At 39.0% G+C, this 18,261-nt stretch overlaps 1 protein-coding gene across 1 annotated transcript in view; it reads left to right on the top strand.

The window, feature by feature from the left end:
- The first annotated feature begins 3,377 nt into the window (after positions 1-3,377).
- Positions 3,378-18,261, top strand: part of LOC132178107 (phosphatidylserine decarboxylase proenzyme 2) — a 37,265-nt gene continuing 22,381 nt past the window's right edge. The window contains exons 1-5 of the mRNA XM_088515264.1: positions 3,378-3,633; positions 3,715-3,794; positions 5,507-5,531; positions 9,054-9,113; positions 10,126-10,194. Coding sequence (XP_088371390.1) covers positions 3,442-3,633; positions 3,715-3,794; positions 5,507-5,531; positions 9,054-9,113; positions 10,126-10,194 — 426 coding nt within the window. The 5' untranslated portion in view covers positions 3,378-3,441. The remainder of the gene's footprint in view (positions 3,634-3,714; positions 3,795-5,506; positions 5,532-9,053; positions 9,114-10,125; positions 10,195-18,261) is intronic.

Consider the following 18,261-nt stretch of genomic DNA (forward strand, 5'->3'; position numbering starts at 1 on the left):
AGGCTTTCTAAGACTACCTATCTCAAAATAATGTCTCTATGCTATTGAATGCTAAGCCCAACTCTAAACAAGATCAATAGTATAACATGTTAAAGTTTCAAACCATTGTCTAAGCTACTCTAGAAAGCATTAAAAGAGCATAACAAGTTAGAAAGAAAAGTTAAGCACATAGGGTTACCTCCTAGAAGCATCTTTCAAGAAAACACCTCTCTTTCTCCACAAAACATACAATCTCACAAGAACACACTAAAAAAGGGGTTTCTGGGAGCCTAGAGGTGAGTTTGAACGAGAAAAGGGCGAGGGTAGGGTTAGTATTTATAGAAGAGAAAAGCTGGAGATGCTCACTAACTCTTCTGAAAAGTAGCGGACGTCCGGTACTAATGGCGTGTATGTCTAGTACTATTTATCCAGCGGCCCAAAGACTGTATCATATGTCCAAGTATTATCTAGAGGTTTTTCAAAAAGTAGCGTATGTCTGGTGGTCCCCCATCATACGTCCTTGTACTTTTTGCAGGCGTAGGTATGGTGGTCCCCCCGCATACGTCCTCTACTAACGACAGTAGCGTACGTTCGGCAAACCTAGCGTATGTGTGGTCAGAAAGTCCAAAATACCCTAAGTCCTCTTTCAGCTATTCCTAGTGACCCAAAACCCAAATTAACAATTAACCCTCTAACTAAGCTACCTAAGTTTAGTTAATTATTTGGGTCACTACAAGTACTTCTCTTTGAAGGCTCAAAATAAACACAAGTACCACAAGAAAACACAACATAAAGAATCAAAGAGGTGTTAAAAAGCCTTTGAAAACATTTCTTCCTCTTTTTAAGAAATAGGCACATCCAAGTGCCAAACATACAACTTTGAACAAAACAAAGGTGGTTTGAAAAACTTTTTCAAAATCATTCTTGTTTCATGAAGAAAGGCAAAAAGACTTATTATAGCATTTTAAAACTTGAAACTTTAAAGAGAATGATCATAATACTTAGAAAAGCGTAGACCTTCTAGATATTAATAACTATGCCATTGTAAATCAAGAAGCTCATAAAGCATAAAGGAATATAGTAGTTACCTCAACAAGCAAGCCTCCCAAGGATTCTTTTCTCTTCTCCAAGGTTACTCACAACCTCACACACACTCAAGAATCAAGGCAACATGGTTTCTCTAGGGCTTTAGAGGCTAAATGAGGGCTATGGTCGAATGGGGTGTGGTGGTATTTATAGGGGAAGGAAGCTGAGGGCAAAAGGAGAATTTTGTCAAAAAGGACCGAGCGCTTGTGCGGTCCATGGGCAAGTGCTTGTGTACTCTTCACAACAAGCCAAAAATGCTTTTTAGGAGTGCATTTCGGGTATTAATCAAGGGTTTGAAAAATGGTTAACGAGCTTTCGTGTACTGTTCACAAAAGGCCAAAAGTGTTCAGAGTACGATTTTAGGAGAGTGGCGTGAGGTTCAGACGAGCGCTTGTGTGGTCCCCAGCGCTCGTGTACTCTTTTTTAAATGATTTAAAAAGTTGGGGTATTACACCCAATCACGAAGCCGATGCAGAGGGCATTGTAGATTTTGCCGAGACATTGTGGATTTTGCAGATTAACGCCCTTGGGCAAGAGAGGCAGGTTCACTCTTTGGTGGGTCGCTGATGTGTTTCAAGGAGGGAAGTAACTAGGGCAATTAAGTTGGGAGTTGGGGGTTGTGGGCTGGGTTAACCATTGTGTAGAGAGGAGTTAAACACACGGTCGAGTTTGGGGGGTGGGTCATGTGTGGAAATATTTTTGGCTTAACCCAAACACATCATCTTTCTGAACACGTCTTCTCTCCACCAAGCACGTTCTCCCACGATTCGACATAGAATTGGCTCAATATCGTATCAGCTATAATACAGGATACTATTTGAATTTTCATCAATTGGCAAACATGGACATGCTAGCCATAAGCCCATTTGTTTTTGTTTTTAAATATAAAACTAGTTGGTCCGGTAGAAATTATCGGGAACCCACCTAGATTCCACCAATCTAAGTTGCAGTCGAAAGTCAAACGTTATCTAAAATTTGACCTGCTTTTGTCGAAAATTGGTGGAAGCTAAGAAGCAGTTTTTTTAGGATTCCGCTTCTATGTTGTAGTGCAAACTACTGCATAGCTGCTGTAGTTCAAAACTGCACCGTTTTGGTGCAGTTTTGAACTACATCTGGAAGGAATAATTATGGGCCCTGCCCACTAATAACTAAAAATATTAAAACTTTAAAAAACATGAAAAAACTAAAAACAAGAAAACATTAAAAAACTAAAAGTATTAAAAAAATTAAAAAAACAAAGTAGAAAAAACAAAGGGGTGGCTCTTGGCCAAAATGGGGTGGCCGGCCACCCCATTTTGGCCAAGGGGTGGCTGGAGCCACCTTGCATGACCGGTTTGGGGGTGGACAAACCACCCATGGCCATTGGGACAAAAGAAATTTTTTTTTTTGGGTTTAGACGCTGGAATAAAACCCATGAGAAACAAAGATTATGGAGCTTCTAGTTCAATCTGAGGATTACCTAGGTCTTCTTTATGCATTCTAAAACCTCATCCATGTGACCGGACCACCCCAAGAGCAGATCTGACCCAGTGAAAATGGCAAACCTGCTGAATCCATTTTGGGAGTCTCCGATTCATAATGTTACCTGTTAAGAACGAGGGTGACGATTAGGATGAAGATGAAGACGAAGATCAAAGAGATGAGAAAGAAGAACAAGCGAATGTGGAAGTGGGTGAGGAAAGGCAAAGAGAATTTGGGGTCGAAACTGAGGTAACAGGGGATGAGATTTGTGGAAATGATGGTGAAGAGCATGGACACCCATAAGTAGAAGCAAACTTGGTTATGGAGGAACAAGATGAGGATTTGGAAGAAAACCTAGAACAAAGCCTAGAGGTCATCGATGAGCTACAAGAACACCTAATAGAGCATGAAGAAGACGAAGAAAAAGAGATGAACCCCCAAAAATCAAACCTCTCAAAACCAAACCCCCATGAGAGATGGCTCCAGCCACCCTCTTGGCCAAAATGGAGTGGCCAACCTCCCCATTTTGGCCAAGGTTTGTTTTTTATATTTTCTAGTTTTTAGTCTTTTATTGATTATTTTATAATTTATAATTTATAATTATTAATGATTTGTTTATTCTATTTTTTTAAAAAATTATTAAATGGGTGGGGCCCACAATTATTCCACACTCAAAACTGCACCAAGTTTTAAGCTACCACAGCTATTATGCGGTAGTGCAAGCCGAATACGTTGTTTTACTATGCACAGGAAATTATATATGACCGTTATTTACGAAAATGCCATTACGTGATGGCGAACCCGTGATAGTGCTGCCAAGTCAACATCATGGAGGTGGATATACAATGAGGATCGGGATATTCTGAACAAAGAAAGGGAATTAATCCGAGAGAGAAAGAGAGAGAGAGAGGGAGAATGGGACATGGAAGCTCGAAAGAAGATTCACCTTCTGGTTCTAAAGAAGAAGGATCATCCCGTATCTCTCATCTGAAGCAGAGGCTTCACCTTCATCGTCACCATCATGGACGTAGTAGCGGCTCCTCCTCTTATCAAAAACTCCTCGCTGCTGATGGTTTCGCCGGAATTGCTCTTCTCACTCTCATTCGCGTATGTTTTTCTTTTTCCTTTTTGTTTCTCTTATATATATAGTTTTTTGTTTTCCTTATTTTAATCTCTTGGGGGTTGCAGGCGGAGATGAAGTTCAAGGACAAGTGGCTCGCCTGTGTTTCTCTTGGAGAGCAGACCTTTCGCACTGAGATCTCCGACCAGTTAAGCGCTCTGAAACTTCTCTTACACTTTCTTTCGCGAATTCTATTTTGTTAATGAAATAGGCGTTGACTTTCCGCGAATGAGATTTTTACCATGAAAGCCTTTTTCGTAGTGTTAATAACGTACAATCAATACATTATTAAGGTTTAAATGTCTGTCTGTATAATTTTCCTGCAAACTTCTTCCTTTTCTTCTGGTTCGTGACGCTTTGCCAATCACCAAGATCATCTTAATTTGATGAAATTAAGCGGCATGCTTCTACTCTGCCTCCTGCTTTAAGTCTCAATGTCTTCTTTCCATGTGTCTTTTTGCTCATTATTGTTGATGTGTATGATCATTGCAGTACCACAACATAAAACAAAGCCCTCTTAGTAAAACCCATGAACCAAACCAAATACTAGACTTGAGCAATATAATATGCCTTCATGAAGACCACAAATTAACCAAATCAGCCCCAAAGTGTTCTTTCTTGATCTATTGGTTTCCTGCATGAAGAAATTGCTCTTCAACCTTAACTGATATGTACCCCACACTCCACATTGGGGAAAAACTTGATCTTGAGTTTTGAAGTGAAGGTGCATAAAAACATTCATGGGTTTGAACTTGGACTCCTATAGTGTGACTTGAACTTGGAGAGGACCTGATTTAACCATCTCTGTTGGACTCCTACTAAGTAGGGTGGTTTTTCTTGTATACTTTCTGTGTAACTAGGGGCGCCTTATGCTTTTGATGATATCTCAATTATTTATAAAAGAAAAAATCTGTTGGAAGCAATAACAAAGACGTAAAGTAATTTATCTTTGTCATGGTATAAATGAATTTCATTTGGATAATAACGTCTTAAGTGGGGTGATCATTAATTGGAAAGTGTAATTGGCTTGCTGGGCTTGATATTAAGTAAGCTGGTGCTCTATCAACAATGATTTCTTCCTCAACATGCATTACTTGATCGACATAATGAACAACATTGTAATCATCATGGAATTATTTTTATAAGAGAGCGGCTAGAACTTTGTGTTTTTGGCCTTCTTGCAGATTCTTAATAGCTCATTATATGCTTTCATTTTTTTCCCTGGATAATCTTCAAACTTGTTGTCAAGTTTGGTATCTGTGATATTTTTGAAGAAATGCTTGTTACATATTTAAAGAAATAATCATGTGCATAACCTCAGATCAAGGTGCTCTATTACCAAACTTTTGATTGCAGATTTTAAAATTCTAAAATCTTGGTCTCCAAGAAAAAAATAGCGAGCCCAAAGCTACTGAAGTTTCAATTTACCATAATGATTTGATTGGGACTTATACTAAAGTGAGTAGATTCAACCTATAAAACAGAATAAAGCTCTGAAAGGAGAGAGAATATAGTGGAGATGTTCATTGGAGAGTAAACTAGAGGAAGTGAGTCAAACACGGAAGTGTTTCTTATAATTTTTTTTTTCTTGTATTTTTTTCCCTCTGTTAGACTTTTTTTTTTTTTGTGTATATGAAATATTCTTCTGAATTAGTAGTACTCTGGCAGTATATTAGAGAAAATGGTCTCCACACGCCATATACTTTACATATCAATAAAAAAGTATCTGGTTTTACCATCTTAGTGAACTTGTAAAATAATCATTTGACATAAGCTAATATTATATTTTTACAGTTTGAGAAACCTTTTACTTTGTTTTTGACTTTTGCATGTGCTGATTTTGTTTCATTGGTGGTGCAGCACGGACAGCCCCGTTTGGAAATCTGTGAGTTTATGTCCTAAACAATATCCTTTTACAACATTTGCCAAAGCTTTTCACTTATTGTTCTTTACTTAATTATACTATTAACTAGCATATTTAAGTGGAAATTTACTCAGTATGTCACTGTGTTGCTTCTATATTATTTTCTAAAGCAACAAACTGAGCACCTTTTCTTGTAGTAATTTTTGTTAAATCACCACTTGTCTGAAAAACTTAAGCTAATAGGAAGCAATTAGTTTAATCACATTTATATTCTCACACTCCTCACGTGTGAGCTTAAACTCTCCCTTAATAAGTGAGGCTTAACGCATAAAATATTTAATTGAAATAGTGGGGGGAAGGGGTTGAATTGATAGAGACAAAGATCGAACTTACGACCTTTGCTCTAATGCCCTTTCCAAGGGGATACTTTCCAAGGCTTTATGCATTTTAAGGTGGGGGACGGGACTAGGATTTGCTTCTAGCAGGATTTGTGGTGTGGAGATACAGCTCTCAAGACAGCTTTCCCTGGTTTATTCAGTATTGCCTGTGCGAAGGACGCCTTAGTTGCGGCTTATTTGGAGGTACGGGGTGACTCTAATCAATGGAATGTTAGTTTTTCTAAAGGAGCTCATGATTGGGAGGTGGATGTATTTGCCTCTTTTTTCTAGGTGTTGCATTCTGCACGAGTGAGACGTGGGTGTGAAGATAGGTTGTGGTGGATTTCCTCCAAAAGAGGCCGTTTCAAGGTCAAACTTTTATTTGCTTCCTTGGCATGTACTGAAGGGAGGCGATTCCCTTAGAAGAGTGTGTGGCGTACACAAGCTCCTTCGAGGGCGAGTTTCTTTGTGTGGTTGGCGGCTTTGAGCAAAATTTTGACACTAGACAACCTAAGGTAGTGGCATGTGATTGTGACGAACAGGTGATATATATGCAAGAGGAATGAGGAGACGGTGGATCATCTTCTTCTTCATTGTGAGGTAGCTTATGCTTTGTGGTGTGCATTTTTCGGTCGGTTTGGGTTGTCTTGGGTGATGCCGAGACGGGTTTTTGATTTACTCGCTTGTTGGTGGTCTTCGGGAAAGAGGGGGAGTGCTGCAGTTTGGAAGATGGTGCCTACTTGCTTTTTTTGGTGTCTATGGAGGGAGAGAAATAATAGGTGTTTTGAGGACTTGGAGAGTTCCTTGGAAGACTTATTATCCTATTGCTTTCATACATTGTACCTTTGGACTGTGGCGCTTGTCTTTCCGGTGTCGATTAGTTACGATGACTTTTTTGTTCGCTTTTCCCTTTCTAGTTAGGTGATCCTATTGTATACTTCAGGTGTACTTTGGGGTGCCTTTTCACTTTCAATAAGACTAGTTATTACTTAAAAAAAAAAAAATACTAGTTGTCCCAAAAAACAAGTAGGCAGGGTGCTTTAGTTTTGCCTTGTATTTTGGGTTTTTGTATGGCTGTGGCTCTATTTGGGCTGCTTGCGTTGGGTCTTCTCTGGGTTCTAGGGTGTATTTCTGGGTTTTTGGTTGGGTTTCCTAGGTATACTTTCTTGTGTACTTAAAGACGCATTGCGTTTTTTTGATATATACAACATTATTTATCAAAAAAAAAAAAATACTACTTGTCCCATAAGCTTAAGCTGATAGGAAATTGTTAATTTAATAATTTAATTTATATTCAAATGATTTTGATATCTATAATTTGAAAGGACCAAACATTTTGAGGTCGATTGTCATTTCTTTTGAGACAAAATACTCAGTAGAGAGATATCGATATAGCATTCATGAAGTCTGGAGACTAGTAACCTAATATGTTTACAAAATCATTATATCATGACTGGTTAGAGTTTATTTGTTCCAAGTTGGGTTTATATGATATGTATACTCCAGCTTGAGGGGGAGTATTAAAAGAGTGTATTAGGATTTAGGGGTATTTTAGTCATTGTTATAATTTTCCAAAAAATTTCAGCATTTTCCTACCAATTATCCTAGCCCTAATCAGTTCTAAAACTTAAAAAAGTTGTTGTCTGGAAATTGGTATCACAGCCTGTGAGGTCCCACATCGCCTGGTATGGAGATATGGAGATGGAAATGTATTTATATGTATAATTACACCCTTCATGACAATAGCGCGTTTTAAAGCCGTGATGGTCATGAACTCATCAGAACTCCGCACTTAAGCGTGCTTCTGCGAGAGTAATACTAGGATGGGTGACCTCTTAGGAAGTTTGGTTCGGGGGAGCCAAAAGTGGACAATATTGTATGTCATTGGGGTGGGGTGTTACAAATAGTATTAGAGTCACCTAGTAACGCCAAGTCATGTGGTACTGGAGCACTGCATGATGTGACTCTGGCGAGGACTTCAAGAATTTAAGAGGGTGAGTTTGTAACACCACGGTCTCATATTGGGAAGATGAGAAAAAGCCATATAGAGTGGGTGGTATATAAAGATAGTAATGAGTGCTAAGTCTCACATTACCTAGCTAGTAGGTGAAACTGGGCTTTATAATGAATTTTAGGAAAGCTTTAAATTGATTAGTCCTTTTGGGGTAATAGTGCAGATGTAGCTAATGCTTTTTCCTAGGCCGTTACAAATGGTATCAGAGCCATTGCCTAGCCTGAGATGGGGGGAGTGTGCATAAGACCATGGGTCGTTAGCGGGCACTCGCTGGGATGTTAAGAATGGTCTAATCCCATGAGGTCGCCAGTGGGGATGCTGGGTCCCAAGAGGGGGTGATTGTGACGCCCCACATAGCTTGGGTATGGAGATGGAAATGTGCTTATATGTATATTTACACCATTCATGACAACGAAGCATTTTAAAGCCGTGATAGTCATGACTCATCAGAACTTCGCAGTTAAGCATGCTTTTGCGAGAGTAGTACCAGGATGGGTGACCTCTTGGGAAGTCTGGTTAGGGGGAGCCAAAAGCAGACCATATTGTGTGTCACTGGGGTAATGTGTTATACAACCTTTTGCCTACATCACTCTCTCTTTATCTCTTTGTTACACATACATACATGCACACATGCGCAAAGACGCTGTCACACTCGTGTGCATGCACACACATACAAACACTTAGATAATGAGTGTGCCCATTTGCTCACACACACAAACACATTCTCACCCATATTAGTTGATCCATATTCTATGAAAGTATTGGGGTTAAGCTGTCACACATTTAAAAGAAGTAGGGAGATTCAGAATTCATTTATTGATTTTTGTTCCTTGTTTTGTTTGATCCCAACATGTTATGCATTTGAGTTTTTAATGGCTATGGGCTAGCTGTTATTATAAGTTATCCTCTTGGACCATTTTATCATCATGAAAATGTTCCTGTTCATTTGGGGGTGCCTTATGCTTTTAATGATATTTGTTACTTATAAAAAGAAAAAAGAAAAAAGAACATGTGTTGCAATATTTGCATACTCTTGAAAGTTCTGGAATCAATGTTGATGCTCTTTTTTCTTTATTTTTAAGTCGTTCTTAGTATGATTAAACTGCATTCTGTAAACTAACCTTCCTGCATAACTTTACCTTTCTTCTGCAGGAAAAGAAACTTCTTTTGGAAAAAAATGGGCCTCATGTTGCAAGGATTTCTGTGTTTGAGGTGTGCAATAAGTTTTCTTTAATCTTAAGATATGCCTTGTTCTTGCAGTGTTATGCATTACCTTGAGGACCTTGAGGTAAGCGAGGCTTTTGTTGATGAAGAGTTCACTCCAGTTTGTATACAACAAAAGAAGAATAAATTATTGATGCAGTTATGTGTACTAATTACTATAATGGAAGAAGTTTGGTGCCTTATGAAACAACGTTGGGGGAGATAGGTGTCTTTTTCTGAACAAGGATGAATGGTGTTTGAAAGTATTTATACAACTTGGTTGCATTATTTCCTTGTACAAAAAATGGGTATTACCATGTGCCATCTTATAAAAGGCAAAAACCCAAGTAGCCTTCTTGTTACATAGATTGCCCGAGTTATGCTAAGTACAGTAGCACATTATAGCAACACAGTGCTCACATTTTTGGTTTGACCTTTTTAATTCATATTTGATAGCATTTCATTAGCTTGTTTTTTCTTTGATCTGAATTTTATTTTGTTATTAGAAGTTTTTAAAATTGTTTCATTTCCCACATCTGAGGCATGGTTAGCTATTTAAACACTTTAGTTTTCTGTCTAAGCAGCATGAACATTTGTGCAAAGGATTTTTTGTATTGGACATGTGTTGATCACTTCTCTTGCTCGCATTGGGTACATGAGATGTAGATGTTCCTGTAGTTTATGGGTATAATTGTTTGCTTCGTGGTGTTGATGTTCAGTGTTTGCGCTGATGTAGGGTTTTTTTTTTTTTCCTTATTCTTTCATTTATTTTTTATTTAAATATAACTCATGGGGGTTGGAGATACATTTGGTCTAAAAATCAGTCCTTTTTTTTTTTTTTTTTTTTTTTTTCTCTTTGAAAAGCTCATCTCATAATTTTGCATGCTTTTCTTTGAGAGATTTAAGTTTTCTTCCACCTCTCCATCTTATATTCTTATATTAAAATTTTAGAGCTGATTTAAGTTTTGGCATTATTTGTATAGTTTGATTTGTCTTATCATTTTTTTCCCATTTTGTGCAGACCAATAGATTGTCCCGCAACAATCTCATTGGATATTGTGAAATTGATCTCCTTGAAGTTATTATACGGGTAAGTAACCTTCATCATTATACTAATTTTCATATTGATTAGTTTACAACAATTTATTTCATAAAAATTTGAATCATTTTTTGACAAATTTTTTAGAATTTCTGTTGATATGCGTACTTTTTCTTAATTGGGTGTTTCTCTTGTATACTTTTTGTGTACTTGGGTTGTGCTTGTTTGCGCTTCTTTATGAGATTGGATTGGATAACTTATAAAAGAGACTGTTCCTACGTTTCTATCTACACCTGCAAGTGCAACAAAGGGGCATCGGGAGTTAAAGAGGCTGGATTTTGCTCAATCAATTATGATAAAAAAGGGGTTCAACCCATAGAGGGCGTGGAAGGGGGAGGGGCACAACTGGTGTTTTATGAAGCCTAAAATAATTACATGGAATAGAGGGCTGAATGCGATTAATAGAAGATTGAGGATTAGGGGGCTTCTAAGAGACTGGAAGGCGGATATTGTATGTTTAATGGAGATGAAGATGGAAGTGATTTCAAGGGAGGTGGTGCGGAGTTTATGGGGTTGCCAAAATGTTGATTGGTGCTATGTGGGTTCAAGTGGGGCTTCAAGTGGAGTAGTGTTAATGTGGGATAGGCGGGTGGTTGAGACCATTGACGAGGGGGAGATATACAATTACCTGCTCTATATTAATGATAATTTTGTTGGGGTGTTGTATGGGTCGAGTGATGATGGTGAAAAGACGGGTCTGTGGGATGAGTTGGCCGGTTTGATGAGCTGGTGGGAGCTGCCATGGTGTATTGGGGGAGATTTCAATGTGGTTTGGTTTCCAAGCGAGAGATCCGGTGACTCGAGTTATTTTGTAGCAATGGCGGAGTTTTTGGAGTTCATTTTTGTGCAGGGCTTGGTGGTTATACCGCTTGCAGGAGGCAGTTTACGAGGTCCAACAATCAGGAAGATCAAATATGGTCTAAAATTGATAGATTTTTACTCTCTTTGGAGTTGGAAGAACATTATCCAGAGGTGACTGCCAAGATTACTGTCCAATCACTTTCCTTTGATGTTGGATTGTGGGGCACTAAGAGGAGGGAGCAAGTATTTTAAATTTAAAAACATGTGGCTGAAATTTGAAGGTTTTGTTGATCAGATTAAAACTTGGTGGATGTCTTATGATTTTCATGGTTTAACAAGTTTTGTATTGGCTAGTAAATTGAAAGCCTTAAAGATGGATCTGAAAAAATGGAATGAGGAGGTGTTTGGTGATGTAGGGAAGAAAAATAAGGAATTATTGGAGGGCATCTAGGAGCTGGAGAGGAAAGGGTGAGGAAGATTGATATGCCTAAGGAGTTGGAAAAACAGGGGTTTCGTCAATGGTTTTTATGTAGGTGCCAAAGAGTCGGAACGGGTTGTTTCTCACCTTCTTTTTGCAGATGATACATTGGTATTTTGTGGGGCTGCTCCTGACCAAATCAGATTCATCAAAGCCCTTCTTATTGGCTTTGAGGCTGTTTCTAGGCTAAAAGTAAATCGGGCCAAATCGGTTTTGGTCCCAGTCGGAGGTGCGGGTGAGGCGGGTGAGTTGGCTGGCATTTTGGGTTGTGGCACCAGTTCTTTGCCTTTGAAGTATCTGGGTCTCCCTCTAGGGGCCTCTTTCAAGCTTTTGGCTATTTGGGAAGACATGATAGAGAAGATTGCTAGAAGGTTGGCCCCCTGGAAACGTTCGTATTTGTCCAAGAGAGCTAGGTTCACCCTCATCAAGAGCACTTTATCCAACCTTCCTACTTACTTTTTATCCCTCTTTCCTATCCCTATCTCTGTGGCGAACCGCATTGAAAAGATTCAACGGGATTTTCTTTGGGGGGGCCTCAATGATGAGCCCAAGATCCACTTGGTCAGCTGGCATGAGGTTTGTAGTCCGATTTCGGAGGGCAGTTTAGGGATCCGGAGTCTGCGGTTTTTTAATCAAGCTCTTTTGGGAAAATGGTTGTGGAGATTTGCCAACGAGGAAGAGGCTTGGTGGAGAAGGATTTTAGTGGCAAAGTATGGGGTGTTTCAGGGTGGTTGGCGCACTAAAGTTCCTCGTGGTTCGCACGGGGTGGGGCTTTGGAAACACATTTGCAGGGGTTGGAGATCGTTTCAATGTCACTTCAGCTTGGATCCTGGCTTGGGGTTGAAAGTCAATTTTTGGGAGGATCTTTGGTGCGGCGAAATGCCCCTCAAGGAAGCTTTTCCCGGCCTTTTCAATATAGCTAGCAACAAGGCTGCCTCCATTGCAGACATCAGGGAGAGTATAAATGGTATGGTTCATTGGAATGTTACTTTTATTCGAAGAATTCATGATTGGGAGGAGATGGCCTTAGCCTCCCTTCTCTCGCTCTTGTATTCGCTCTTGTTGCGGGGGAAGGGGAGGATCGGATGTGGTGGATCCCCTCTAGAAAAGGGAAGTTTGAGGTTCGCTCCTTTTATAGGAAGCTTGTCCTTAAAGAGCCCATCCATTTCCCCTGGAAAAGTATTTGACACACTAAGGTTCCTTTGAGAGTGGCTTTCTTTGCTTGGTCAGCCGCCCTTAGGAAGTCCCTTACCTTGGATAATGTTAGGAAGAGGGGCATCGTTGTGATTAATCGATGTTGTATGTGTGAATCGGATGGGGAGTCTGTGGATCATCTCTTTTTTCACTGTGGGGTTGCGTTATTTTTGTGGGATGTTATCTTCTCTCGTTTCAACATGTGTTGGGTTATGCCTAAAAGCGTCAAGTAGATGTTAGCTAGTTGGTGGTTGGGTGGTAAATTCCAAAGCGCGGTGGTGTGGAAGATGGCTCCCCTGTGTCTTATGTGGTGCTTATGGAAGGAAAGGAATGCTAGATGCTTTGAGGATTTGTCGAGAAACCTTGAGGACATTGTTCATTTCTTTTTGTATACGCTCTTTATGTGGACTGCAGGATGGCTTGCTCCTCTAGAGATCAATTTCCCTGATTTTCTTTTTATGTTCTCTTCTTCTTTCTCCTCTACTTAGTCGCTCTCTTGTATACTCCCTGTGTATTTGGGTTGCGCCCCTCTGCGTTCTTTAATGCATCATTACTTATCAAAAAAAAAAAAAAGGAGTTGGAAAAAACTCTCCTTTATGAGGAACTGAATTGGAGACAAACCCAACCCAGGCCCAGCCATCTTCCTAGTCTTCTTCCCCACTGGAGAAGAATCACCAAGGGATGGAGAAACAACTATGGCTTCAAGAAAAGTCACCATCACCTTGTTCAACTCACTAGCAACTTGGCTCCATCCCTGCCCTTTGCGACCCTCAGGAAGCAAATAAGCCCTCTTCAGCCACCCACTGCGTAAATTGCCACCACCAGGTACTGGTCGGCCCTATTACCACCTCTCTGGATAATGAGTACATTCAAACCCTCCTGAAAGGATTTAGCGAAGTCCTTAACATCAGGATTCTGTAACAACTCTTCCACTGTCAAGACCAGCCAAGCGATATGCTAGGCACCCATAAACACTACACCAGAGAAGCCCTTCCTCTTGTCCTCCAACCGGAGCACCAAATTGCCTTCCACCACCCAGAAGACAAGATTTAGCCTCCACGAATAACCTCCACCCCATCTCCAATTGGCGCCTCCACATGCCACTCACATCATCACCGAAAGAATGGACACGAGTGAGAGAGGACACCGCAAACCTCCTAACAGCTACACGACCCCGATTCGCCAAGAATCATTCCAAAACAATGGCGAAGCCTACAACCTGGACCACCGGAGTCTATCACATTAGGCGATAAGCTGGTGTAGAAACCTAGCGGGATGCGCCTGCACTCGCCGCCTCTGCTAGGAAAGAGAGAAAGGGCAGGGTGAGAGAAAGTACTTTAATAGATGTGCTATTTGATTGTTCTTTTTTGTCACAATAAGGCATATGCATATATGAGGAGTTGATTTCTTTTTACCACTGTAAGGTAGAGTTCTTCAATAATATTAATATTCTTCATAAAAAAAAAAATTCTTTCATCTACAGTTTTTAGCAATTCAGCTCCTTGTGTAGGCTTTTCAGCTTGCAATTCTAGCTGTTTAACCTGGGTCTTCAGGGCTTTTAGCTCTTTGTGTAGCACCTTCATGTGATGTTTCTATGCTTTTACCAATAGCAATCAACAAAAAAAGTTATAGTTTGTGTCCCCCAACCTAGAATAGGTGAATTTGGGCCCATGTGGAGGATTGCTAGCTACTTGAAAGGGATCCTCGGGATTTATATTTTGAATAGTTGAAAGGCCTAAAACTGTTTGGTTCTTCATCTTTGAGGCGATCATAACGATAGAGAAGTTTCAATTATCTTTTGCTTCATTTCATATTGAGTTTATAGGAGGTTGATTGGTTCTATGGATTTTTTCTTGAACACCATGCCACCAAACATGACCTGTCCCCTTCAGTTTATACTCCACCAATCAAACTTTCTTGTTGTTGGGGACAAATTTGCAATCAGAATAATCTCTCAAGGATTTTACCCATGCAAAGAAGTTTGTAGAATCTACATTCCCATCGAAATCATGAATCTTAACGCCTGCCATTCTTGCCACATAATTTACTGGATCAAAGTTCTAAACTTTTCCATAGCCACACTGCGGTTTATCTCTTCATTGGATCTTTATGCAATCCCAAATGCCTTATCAACTTTCCAGGGTTTGAATTATATCTTCTTGTGCCTTCTGTGTAAATGAAACTCTATCTGTCAAATTTGAATATGCTTTGCTGTTGATGGATGAATTCATAACTGTGTATGCCATCTGACTCTTTGTATGTACCAACAACTCAGGAAGTTCCTTTCTGATACAAAAAATTATGTAGAGTGGTCTTTTACCATCAATAAGGTGGGTCATAAAACTTTAGATAATGGGGTTTTATGGTTAGGCAGAATAGTTTAGGGATTGTGGATAATGTTGGGTGGACACAATGCAGGAAAATTGAGTCCAGGCCGGTGACCAGCACCCGTGAATAGTTTTTTTTTTTTTTTTTGGAATTTTGATGCTAATTGCTGGTGGGTTCGGGTTTTTCTTGTTTGTGCAATGTTAGGTTTCATAAAATATGAATATACATATAAGTTGGATAGGGCTTGAGAGGAATCTGATTGAGATATTGTGGTGGCTCAAAATTCAATAGAAAGTAGAATCAGAAGAAAGAATTGAGACCAAGGGCTTCTAAGAGTCTCATAAGCAGTATAACAATTAAAAGAGCAGCATATACTGGAATTTTATTAATCAGTTGTCTCTCTAATTGTTTACAAGGTCAGAATAGCAACACCATTGTAAAATACGGAAAACATTGAAACTCCTTGTAGGTAAAGGAAAATACTTTTAATAATCAAGAGTTAAATTAAAACTAAACAACTAACTTCAATATACCAAATGTACAAATCATGACAAATACTAAATTAACCTTATTGTAATTATTTTTTTAATTTTAATTTTAAGGAGGCTGGAAATATATGTAGAAATCACGATGGGGCTTTTGTGGAAGCCACACGGCTTTGAAAATTCTTAGGATCATATTCTTCAAAGAAAAGGGTGGAGGGCGAGCTTCCCATTTAAAAATAAAAAGAAAGAAATTAGATTGAAGATTCTTAGTAGCTTCACAATAAGAAAAGAAGAAGATCCCTCTTTTAGTCATCCTCTGGGAACCAGTCTGCTTTGGCTTTAATGTTGTTGGACCTATACTGAGTTTTGCCCTTATCATATGATACAATAGGTACTAGTCTTTACCCCTTTGTGGGAGGATTCGATGGCTAGTCATACCTATTACCTTGACACCAAAAGAAAAGTTTTACCTGATTCCAATTCAGTGGTTGTGCTGTTAAAAGAGTCCCTTAACCTGGTCTGTTTTGAAGAAGGGACAATGACGTGCTATTACAATGCATTGATGCGTTTTAATGGTTAGGAACATGGATTTTGATAAAAGAGATAAATATACTTGGCCCCCCAAACTCAATTAGACTACCAAATTTTAGAAAGTGACACTTTACCCCCTCAATCTACCACTTCGTTTTTAAGTTAAACTCTCCGTTAGTATCTGCATTAAAATTAACTGAAAATGTCACATGTGGTGTGCACATGTTAACTTTTGACTTGAGACACTTTCGGCAAGGCTGTGGGGAATGGTTCAACCATCTCTTTAGTCTTTTTTTTTTTAATTTTTTTGTTTTTGGAATTTGGGCAGTTCAAGCAAAAACGAAGTCATGTGCGTGTTACCTGTGGCATTTTTTTGTCTATTTTAACCCCATATTCTAACAAAGGTATATCTTGAAACGAAGTGGTAGTTGGAAGGGTTCAAGTCTCTTTCAGGGGGATTAAGTGTCTTTTCCCTAGGTAAAATTACTAATAAGAATAAAAGTCTTGCTATTGGATAATGACTTGATTTCAAAAGTCCTGGTGGGCCCCATTTAATTTTGGTTGCAGCTTTGTGGCTTTTCTCCTGCAGCCACACATCTTGATTTTTCCTTGTTTTACTTTTGACTTGTTTCTCTCGAAGGTTTGTCTCTTCTTAGAATACTTCATGGTGAAGTTCTTCAACCGGGTAGCATTTATATATACTGCAAAAAGTCGGCCAAGGTGCTTCACAATTAAGGAAAAGAATTCTTCCTCTTGAAGAAAGCTGCTGCCCTCTCACTTGGTGAATGGTCAAATGAATATATAATATATATTATATATTCATTTGACCATTCACCAAGTGAGAGGGCAGCAGCTTTCTTCAAGAGGAAGAATTCTTTTCCTTATGTGAGGGGCTGCAGTTCTTTTGTGTGTGAAAAATAGAGAGAAAGCAGCATCTTTGTATCTCACTTGTGTTCTCACTATTTGTCTTTGGAGTGTTGAAAGGCTAGGGAATTAAGAGAAGTTTTCTCCTTTGTATTTAATTCTCTTTTGTGTGTGAGATTTGGGTGTTTTGTGTATTGGGGCTTTTGGGTTTGAGTGGTTTTGTTTGTACTACTCTTTGTATTCCATCATTTTGTTAATAAATTTCTCCTGGATTATCTCCATCAGTGAATGTAGGCTTGTTATGCCGAACTACTTAAATCTTGGTGTCTTGTGTGTGTTTGTTATTTTACTATTCTGCTATTTTTCTGCTTCATTTGTGATCCTAAAATTATTTTATCTCGACAAACTGGTATCAGAGCTTGGATATTAATTTTGCGGGATGGCTACTACAAAATATGAAGTAGAGAAATTTGATGGTCATAATAGTTTCAGTCTTTGGCGTATCAAGATGTGGGCTTTGTTATGACAAAAAGGCTTGGCGAAGGTTTTGGAACCACCAGAGGAAAGAATTGGTATTAAAGCATTTGAAGAAATTGAAGAACTTGCGAATCTTGAAGAAAAATCCCACAGTGCAACTTTGTTGTCTCTTTCAAATGGAGTTTTGAGAGAAGTTGCCGATAAAGAAATTGCCGTTGGACTTTGGAAAAAGTTAAAAAGTTTGTATAGGAAGACGTCTCTCACTATTTATTTCTGAAGCAACGGTTAGATACCCTCAGGATGCAAGAAGGTATGCCTCTTTGTGATCATCTAGATGACTTTAATAGAATTATTTTGGATCTGAAAAATATTTATATTAATGTAGATGATGAGGATCAAGCGTTGATTTTGTTATGTTCACTACTGGATGTTTTTGATAATTTTGTTAATTCAATGTTGTACGGTAGAGATACATTCTCCTTAGCTGATGTTAAATCTACTTTAAATTCTATGAAGTTAAGAACAAGATTAAATGGTAAAGGTAGTGAAAATCAGGCAAAGGGTTTATTTGTTAGGGGTCGTTTGGAAAATTGCTCAAATTTTAGAGGTCGATCCAGAGGAAGAGACTTAGATAGAGAAGGCCAATCGCAACTCAATTCGAAGAATAGAGTTAAGTGTTGCTGGTACAAAAGGTTTGGGCATTATAAGTGTCCGAAGCTGAAAAATAAAGTGGAAGGTGATAAGCTAAATTCCTCTTTTGTGACTGGTATTGTAGAAGGAAATTCTGAGGATTCAGGATTTGTCCTTGCAGTTAACGATTCAGATGGTCGTCTTAACGACATTGCCTGCAAGATTGTTGGTATTGGTGCAGTTAGAATAAAGATGCATGACAGGATTGTT

The sequence above is a fragment of the Corylus avellana genome, chromosome 4 (assembly GCF_965113065.1).
Source record: "Corylus avellana chromosome 4, dhCorAvel1.hap1.2, whole genome shotgun sequence".
NCBI classification, from domain to species: Eukaryota; Viridiplantae; Streptophyta; class Magnoliopsida; order Fagales; family Betulaceae; genus Corylus; species Corylus avellana.